This window comes from Pseudozyma flocculosa (genome assembly GCF_000417875.1).
Source record: "Pseudozyma flocculosa PF-1 unplaced genomic scaffold scaffold00008, whole genome shotgun sequence".
Taxonomy (NCBI): Eukaryota; Fungi; Basidiomycota; class Ustilaginomycetes; order Ustilaginales; family Ustilaginaceae; genus Pseudozyma; species Pseudozyma flocculosa.
In genome coordinates, this window is record NW_006920876.1 from 772,351 (window position 1) to 780,996 (window position 8,646).

The 8,646-nt window shown below is 67.0% G+C and overlaps 4 protein-coding genes across 4 annotated transcripts in view; 2 read left to right on the forward strand and 2 right to left on the reverse strand.

Annotated features, from left to right (window-relative positions):
* PFL1_02924 (uncharacterized protein) overlaps window positions 1–2,882 on the forward strand; it is a gene marked incomplete at both ends in the record, with an annotated part of 6,837 nt that extends 3,955 nt beyond the window's left edge. The window contains one exon of the mRNA XM_007880436.1: window positions 1–2,882. This exon is cut by the window's left edge and continues 3,955 nt beyond it. Within this exon, the coding sequence (XP_007878627.1) occupies window positions 1–2,882 (2,882 nt within the window).
* A 579-nt stretch (window positions 2,883–3,461) lies between these two features.
* PFL1_02925 (uncharacterized protein) lies at window positions 3,462–4,265 on the reverse strand (the record flags this gene model as incomplete). The annotated part of the gene is made up of 3 exons (XM_007880437.1): window positions 3,462–3,561; window positions 3,711–4,114; window positions 4,263–4,265. 3 exons carry the CDS (start codon window positions 4,263–4,265, stop codon window positions 3,462–3,464), a joined length of 507 nt encoding a protein of 168 aa, XP_007878628.1.
* A 483-nt stretch (window positions 4,266–4,748) lies between these two features.
* PFL1_02926 (uncharacterized protein) lies at window positions 4,749–5,487 on the forward strand (the record flags this gene model as incomplete). Its single annotated transcript, XM_007880438.1, has 2 exons — window positions 4,749–4,769; window positions 4,900–5,487. 2 exons carry the CDS (start codon window positions 4,749–4,751, stop codon window positions 5,485–5,487), a joined length of 609 nt encoding a protein of 202 aa, XP_007878629.1.
* A 694-nt stretch (window positions 5,488–6,181) lies between these two features.
* PFL1_02927 (uncharacterized protein) lies at window positions 6,182–8,203 on the reverse strand (the record flags this gene model as incomplete). Its single annotated transcript, XM_007880439.1, has 2 exons — window positions 6,182–7,921; window positions 8,069–8,203. The coding sequence occupies 2 exons, from the start codon at window positions 8,201–8,203 to the stop codon at window positions 6,182–6,184; spliced, it is 1,875 nt and encodes a 624-aa protein (XP_007878630.1).
* Window positions 8,204–8,646: the final 443 nt, after the last annotated feature.

Consider the following 8,646-nt stretch of genomic DNA (forward strand, 5'->3'; position numbering starts at 1 on the left):
TCGGATCGGGCGACGCGGTGCCCGTGCCCCCCGAAGAGGTCCTGGCGCGGCCCAACCCGCCGACGACGCCGTCGCCATCGAGCGAGCTGCAGCTGGGCGGCCGTCCAGCAAAGGTCGACTTCACGCTGCCGACTGACTCGTCCGACGAGGTCATCACGCGCAAGAGTGTCCTCAAAAAGGACCGCATGCTCGTCAAGCTCGCCTGGACCGCCCACGAGGACCTGCCCAAGGACTTCGACGAGATGGCCGCGCGCAAGTACGCCGTCCGCGACGAGGAGTGGCGCGAGTACGTCGTCGTCTTCCGCATGGGTAAGCTCGAGCTGTGGGGCGATGCCACCTTGGCCGGCAAGGCCGTGGGACACGGCGACCGGCTCAAGCTGCGCCACACTATCTCGCTGTCGCGCGGCACCACCTTCATGTCGGTCTACTCGCCCATCGACCGCATCTTCTGCCTCACCCACCAGCCGTGGAAGGCCTCGCTGTCCCACCAGCACCGCAACCGCCTCCACCTCCGCCGGCACGGCACCGACATCGCGCTGTTCGACTGCCGCGCCCAGACGGTGGCGCTCGACTGGATGTGGGAGCTGTGGCGCGAGCTCGGCGGCACCATCCCCACGTCGATCGACGTGAACCTGGCCTCGATGGGCGCAAAGGTGCGGATCGCCATACCTGAGGAGGTGACCGCCGAGCACCTGACACGCCGAGAGGCTCTCGCCCTCGAGTCGTCCCGCGGCAAGGTTGGGGCGGCGGCAAAGTCGCGCCACCCTCTGCAGATTGGCGAGGAGGGTTTCAAGGCCGTCGACCGGCAGAGCGTCGTCTCGATGCTGCGGAGGCTGGCCGACTCGCTTCCGGATTGGAAAGAGATGCTCGACTACGGCGAGCGCCACGGCATGCGGCTCGAGCTGGCCTGGAGGAGGGGCAACGTGCTCGACTGGATCATCCACGAGACGACCGTCGATGGGCAGGATCGGCCCTGGGCGATTTTGGCCGGCTCGATCCTCAAAGAGTACCGCACCCCGTCCATCCTCGAGCTGCGCGCGGGCAGCCACTATCCGACCAACGTGCGGCTGGCCACGGGCAAGATCATGGACGAGCCGCCGGCCGTCGAGGGCTTTGTCTGGCGCGTCAAGCCGGTGTCGAGCTACCTCACCCGGCTCTACATCACCACTCACGACGGCCACATGTTTATCTGCAAGCCCAGCCGCGCGTGCCCTCCTGATCGCCTCCTCTACAGCCAGCTGCAGCACAACCTCGACCGGATGGCGAACCGGACCTCTGCGACGGCGGCGGCGGCGGCAGCAGCAGCAAGAGCGCAACCCCGCCGATCGCAGACGACGGCAGCCCCGACGACTCACAAGAGCGCGGCTTACAGGGCTCTGGCCCGATTCCTCGGACGCGAGAAGGCGGTTCGGAGGGAGGAGAGCATAGCGGCGCTGCGTCAGCAGGTGGTCGACGCCCTCAGCTGGCCGGCCGAGTCGGTCGAGGAGCTGCAGGCGCAGATCGAGGCCTACCGGGCGTTTGAGAAGCGGAGGCAGTTCGAGCAGATCTGCAACTCGGACGGCTACGTCGACCTGCGGTCCATCTGGATGATCCGCGCCGTCGGCAAGGGCCCCGTCCGCTGTCCGGGCGACGATGACACCAAGCCGTCGGGCCCCAGGGGCGGCGCCGCAGCGCTGCGCAGGGTGCAGGCCGATCGCGAGGCGGCGCCGCGCGAGAACGAGGAGTCGGACCGCGAGGACGGCGACGCGGGTGACGGCGACGACGACGACGACATCGGAGGCGAGGAGGGGATCGCCGCGGCGGCGGACCGGACGCAGCTGCGCCAGTCGCGGCAGATTGAGATTGTGCTGGCCAACGGGCGGACGATCCGGATCGAGGCCTACTCCAAGTCGGTGGCGCGCGAGTGGATCGAGCGGATCGCCGAGCTGGTCAAGTACTGGCGGCGCCGGGAGAAGGCGGACGCGCTCGATGTGATGAGCGCCAGCGGCTTTGACATGGGCGCCATCAACCGCAAGCTGCAGGGGCGGGAGCTGGTCGACAACCAGGGCGTGGCCATCTCCGAGGAGAAGCTGGCGCCGATCCTGTCCAACATCTGGCACTGGTGCGCCATCGAGGGCTGCCGGGGCATCATCAAGTGCGGTCGCCTGTTCCACAAGCGCTCGAGCTACGCGCCGTTCCAGAGCCGGTACTACCTGCTGATCGCCGGGCGGCTGCTGAGCTTCAAGCTGGTCAAGTCGCAGCGCACGGCGCGCTCGAGGCAGAATGCGGGCATCTTCCACCGGCGCCAGGAGCGCGTCATCCACCTGCGCGACGCCTACGTCTTTAGCGGCAAGCTGAGCGAGGACATGCTCTCCAACGGCCGCAGCGAGCCGGCCCAGGCCATTGGCGGCGTCGGCGGCGGCGGATCCAACTCGGGCAACCGCCACCGCATCCCGCGCGTCTACGCCGACGGCCTCTACAGCTTCGACGAGGACGAGGACTGCACCCTCGTCGTCCGATATCGGCCCGAGCGCGTCAACACGCCCGTCGATCCTCCTGCGCCCGACTTTGCAAAGGTCGTCGGTCACAGCGGCGCCGGTGGGGTGGGCGGCGCGCAAGCGGCAAGCGCCTCGGCTCCCACAGCGGCCGCACCGACCGGGCCGCCGCACCCTGCCGACACCGACCGGCAGAGCAGCAACACTGCGGCGGCGGCGGGCGGCGCAGCCAAGGCGTCGATTCCGAAGCTCGAGGACAAGACGCACCGGTACATTGCGCTGCGGGCGCGCAACAAGCTCGAGCGCGACCAGTGGGTGCGCTGCATCGCCCACGCCATCGAGCAGATTGTGCGCGACGACCGCGAGCGAGAGGAGCGGATGAAGAGTACGGGCAAGGTCGACTTCTGACCTCGGTCGGACGGTCGGTCATGCGAGGTGGCGGGGTTCTATGTGGCGAATGCTTGGATGGCGAGACGGCAGAAGAGGAGGTGACGAGCGAGGAGGCGGGGAAGAGCTTTCGATGGTCTTGGACTCGACGACGGCACCATACCCGCCCGCCAGGCACTCCGGCCTAGCCTGGCACGGCACGGCACACGGCACAGCACTGACTACCTATCATTCGATCGACGCGGGTTCCCATTCCTTCAGTTGCACGCTCGCCAGTCCGCCTGGTCTCTTTGTCGCCTTGGTCGAGCCTCGATGCGCACACCAAAGGGCAGGACAGGACAGTCAGAGTACAATGATGTGCGGACAATCTATCTCATTCGTTTATGGAGCCCCTCGTCGGGTCGGGCGGTCGAGGTCGCGAGCGGCGGACGACGAGGGGTCAAGGTCGAAGGAGGAGCCCATGAGGACAGGCAGGGGAAAGAGGCGTCGAGGGCTAGTGGTACAAGGGTGCGATGCGGCGCGGCGCGGCGCGGCGCGAGGCTCGTGGACGCCGCGAAGCGATCTGCTGGAGGTCTGAAGGTGGCAGGACGGATTTGAGGCTCACGGACCGGCCTTTGGCTTCTTGGCGCCGTACTTTGACCGGGCGGTTGTCCTGTTTGCCACTCCGCTAAAGTCCTGGGCGCCTCGGACGAGGTGGTACCTGCAATGCAGTCCGGTAGGGGGCGAGCGAGGGCGGAATGGGCGAAGGGCAAAGGGGAGGGATAGACGGAGAGGGATAGACGGAATGACGGGGACATCAGACGGCACTTTCTCGGCTCGAGCGCCTCTCCACGGCCAAGGCAGACGCACCTGACACCGGGGGTATCCTGCACCCTTCCGCCCCTGACGAGTACAACCGAGTGTTCCTGGAGGTTATGGCCCTCGCCGGGGATGTAGGCGATGATGCTGCGGCCGTTGGAGAGCTTGACGCGGGCGACTTTGCGGATGGCCGAGTTGGGCTTCTTTGGCTTGGTGGTGAAGATCTTGGAGCAGACGCCCTTGACGAACGGCTTGCCCTCGAGCGCCGGCACCTTGTTGACGGGCGGGCGGTGCGGTTTCCGCGCGCCGCGCAGCGCCTGCTGCAGCGTCACGGCGAGAGAAGGCGTGGTGCTGAATGCGCGGTGGAATGTGGACGGGGAGAGGGAGAGGGGAAGCGGGAGCGGGGAGCGGGATGTGAGAGTGCGTAGGAGCGGGACGAGGGGCGGTAGCAGAGGCTGTTGTACGGTGTCCGGTGGTGTCCAGAGGAGGAGGGTGAGGAGCCCAAGGTAAGGTGAGGATGCGTGGTCAGCAGCAGTAGCAGCGACAGCGACAGCGACAACGATAGCGACAGCGCTCTTGGCAGACGGGCGGAGCGACACTCACCATCTTGGACTATAGCCGTGCAGGGGACCTGGTGACGACGCGGAATGAGCTGGCGGGTAGCGGGATCGACGGAGGTGGAGTGAGGATGTGCGTCGAGGTGGTGGACGAAGGAGGGGTGGCGGGCGAGCGCAAGCAGCATCTGCATCTTTCCCTCGCCTCGCTCGGCACCTTTGACCTCAGGCCCGCGTCGGAGCCGAATTTTCCTCGCCCGGGGGGGTTGGGCCAGCCAGCCAGCCCGCACGACCGGCCGGCGAGTTCCCGTCACTTCGACCGTCACCCACCACCCACGCACCGCCATCAGCCTCGTCCGCCGTCACCGCACGCCACCAGCTCCTTTCACCGCCCCTGCATTCGACTCGCTCGCCCGCGCAGGATATACCGCGACATCTCAACGAAGGTACACGCACACCACGGCCTCACGTCACGTCACCAGGCCAACGCCCGAGCCGACCCTACCCTACCCTACCCTACCCGCCCTCGCCCAGCATGCTCGTCTCGAATAGCGAGGTGAGTCGAGTTCTGCGCGCGATGCCGTGCTCGTACATCCCTGTCTGCCTTGCCAGGATAACGATGGCAGCATCTCTGACATCGAGGACTGTCTTCACGCCCAACCCCTCTCGCCCTCTCGCCTGCACAGTTCATCCAGAAGCTCGAGGCGCTCTTCACGAGTTCGAGCGAAAAGCACTCGATCTACGTAACATCGAAGCGGGCACCGCCAAAGGCGTTGTCGTCCTCCAGCCCCACCGCATCTCAATCGGACAGCAGCGGTGGTGCGCAGCACGGCTTCTCGCTGCCTCTGCTGTTCAAGGCGACGAACGGGGCGAGCGGCACGTCGCGCATCAAGTTCCGCACGCTCGTTTCCGCAGCAGACCTGCCGAGCTTCCAGGCATCCTACCTCTCCTCTCTGCGCTCCTCGCTGTCGGCCTCGCTGAAAAAGAGGGACAAGGCAAAGGAGAGGAGGGCGGAAAAGGTTCGCGACGCCGCGCGCAAACGCGTCACCGCCCCCGACGCACAGACGGGCAAAGAGAGGCTCGTCACCAACCACGTCGGCTCCAAGAGGGGCGCCGGAAGGAGGAAGAGGCAGCGGGCGCTCAAAAAGGGCGTCGAGATCCGAAAGGAGGCGAGAAAGGAGGCAAAGCGCAAGGCGAGATCCTCACGCAAACCCGTCGGCGCCGGCGCCGGTGCCGCCCGTGGGGATGGGGATGTCGTCATGGCGGATGCGTAGAGGGTCACGTCGCCTTGCCGCAGCCCGCAGCCCGCACCGGCAGAGACGCGGAGAGCACGAGGTCGAGCATCGAGCGCTCGTCGTCGACCCTCGCTCCATCACACCCGCCGTCCAGCCCCGGACCGGATCGAAAGGCAGAGGAGAGGCTTCCACACCCGGCAGCATCGAGCATGCCCATCTTTTCCCTCCCCTGTTTCTCTTCCGCTCAATCGATGCACCATGAACGCAGCACAGCACCCATCCGACAGACGCCAATCCACCCCACGCCCGACGGTCGCATACAGGCACACAGACGCTGCGGAGCCACAGCGACGATGGGAAAAGGTCCATGATTCAGAGACCAAAGCCCTCCAACGGCACGTGGCAGAGCGTGAAGTCACGACGGGGGCGGAGGTAGCGGAAGGCCACGAGGGGACAGGGCAGGGAGAGGCGAGGCAAGGCGAGGCGAGGCGAGGCGAGGCGAGGCGAGGAGATACGATAGGGGCGAGCACGCTCAAGGGCCAAGAGGATGGGCCCGAGCTGCCATACGCCGGGGGACGGAATGGCACGCCAGAGAAAAGGTGCCAGCAGGACGGCACGACGAGAAGAGGGAGCCGCAGGACTGGATCCAAGAGGTATACCACAAAGAACGAAGAAGGAAGGCGACGAGCGGGAGGGCAGGCTGAGCCGCGAGCGGGCAATCCAACGAGCGTCATCAGGCGACAGCCTTGTTGATGCGCGAGTGGGCCGACCCGCGGCGGTGCATGGCCATGTCACGCGCCTCGACGACGTGCTCGCTGCTCCCCACCCTGACCTCGGCCTCTTCGTCGTCTGCATCCTCGAACAAGTCGCGCTTGGCGGCGCTGGGCAGCGGGCTCTCGGCGCCGACGGGCTGCTTTCCGATGCGGCCGTTGCCGGCCATGACGACCTTGCCCTGCGACGGCACGCCGTCGACGACGACAAAGGCTAGCGCCGAGCCGGGTGCAAAGAGGTTGGGGTTGGGAGGCAGCTGCGCCACGTGCAGCTTGGTGCCCTGGGCCACCGACTTGAGCTCAATCATGCGCTGGCCCATGTTCATGGCGTGCGTCGAGAAGCCGGTGCGGACCAGCACCACCTTGGCCTTGGCAGCGGCGTCGGCCGAGCCGAGGTCGAGAGTGAAGCCATCGCCGCCGTAGCTGAACGACTGCGGCAGGCCGCGCGACGAGGGGCGCGGTCGGTCGTAGAACTCTGGGTACCACCGCTCGACGCGGTACTCGGTCGACCACTTTTCGCCCGTCGTGTAGTCCGGGTTGGGGTTGGAGCCGGCGACGAGGATCGACGAGTCGGGCAGCAGCGTTGCCGACGAGTGGTACAGGCGGCCGACGTTGGCCTTGCCCACCTGGCGCCACCGGCTGCCCTTGGGCGCGCGCGGATTGTAGAGCATCGGCCGGTACGACGGGTTGTCGCCGAAAGAGTGGCCGACGGGCTTGCCGACCTGGTACTTGTTGTCCGTGTAGCCGGCGACGCCCGTCTTGACGCCGTTGCCGAACCAGAGGGTGCCGTCGGGCAGCTGGATAAACTGGCCCATGGAGCGGCCCTCGGGCAGGTCGTCGACGGCCTCCCAGTCGCCGCCCTCGAGCGGGCTGAGCTGCTCGCACGACGTCGACGCGGGCCTCTGCGACACCATGACGGCGGGCCCGCCCTCGTTGCCCCAGTTGACATTCTTGCCGAGCGACATGCCGCCGCAGAAGAGGACCGTCTCCTTGTAGCCGTTGCTCGGGCGCAGCGGCAGCAGCGCGGTGCCGGCGCTGGCCGGGTAGACGCGCGGGCCGCCGGGGATGCTGGCGAGGCGCTTCTCGCTCTGGCTCTGGTAGTTCCACAGCACGGCCGAGCGGCCGGCCTGGACAAAGACCTCGCCGCTCGACATGAGGTAGGTGATGGGGTAGAGGGACATGGGCACGGTGCGGTCGAGGATGCCCATGTAGCGCGCCTGGCCGTCGCCCTTGGGCGGGTAGAACTCGTAGGTGGGCTCGTTGCTGCCCTTGGAGGGGACAAAGCCGCCGTCGCGCATGCCGCCAAGGATCATGACGGCGCCGTCCTTGAGCGGCTCGACGGTCGGGTACCAGCGCTCCTTGACGAGCTGGTTGCCCGCGTCGTCCTGCCACTGGCAGCTGCGGTCGTTGCAGGGCGAGAGGAAGCGGAGCGCCTTGCCGCCGTTGTAGGAGCCGTAGCCCTGGCCCTGCTTGGCCGTGGCGCCGTTGGTGGTGACGGCCTTGTTGCCGCCCGTGACAAACATGCGGCCGTCGCCCAGCGTGGCGCCGCCGGCGCAGAAGGTGTTGGAGCGCACGTCCATGGTGCGGAACTGGTTGCTGTTGATGTCATACTCGACGGCCCATGCCGGGTGGCCGTTGATGCTGACCGGGTTCTTTTCCACCTTGTCGAGGATGTAGACCTTCTGGTCGGTGCCGAGGAACATCTGCGGGCGTCGTGTGGGGGCGATGTGGGGGGCCGTGGAAGGGGCGGCAACGTGGGCGACCGTGGTCAGCTTTTTTGCTCCTACGGCGATGCTGCCGCAGACATCCGTCTTGGGTCGAGACGAGGGTCCGAGGCAGGCGGCACTCACCATCTGGGCCGAGACGCCCGAGTTTCCGACGATCTCCATGGTGCCGGCCTTTCCGGCCGAGGCATACTGCACGCTGGCCGCCGCACCGAGGGCGATGGCGGCGGCGACAAAGGAGCGGAACGACGACGAGAACATGGCGTGCAGTGAAGCGGGGGGATCAGCCGTACAGAGATTTCTAGAGTGCCTGTGTGTCGGTAGGGAAGAGGAGGAGGGGCGCGGAAGTGGCGAGCGAGTGTGGTCGGTCTAGCTGTGTCCAAGGAGGGTGGGGGTGGCGATCCGATGGGGGGCGGCGGTGGTGTTGGCTCGTCTAGGTCGTCTTTGAGCGAGGGGAGAGGTAACGAGTGTGAGGAGGGGAGGTGGTGACCGACGAGGGGAAGCAGTGGAGAGGGTGCAGGGAGCCGGAAGATGGAGGGGGAGAGGGAGGGTGAAGGGCGACGGAGAGAAGGGCTGATGGTGGCGAGAAGGAGAGGGGAGGAGAGGAGGGGGACGAGGGTCAGCGTCGGCGACAAGCGTGTGGGACAACAGCAACGGCGGCGATGACGGCGAGTTGGGCGGCCGTCGTTAGGCCAAGCCGGTAG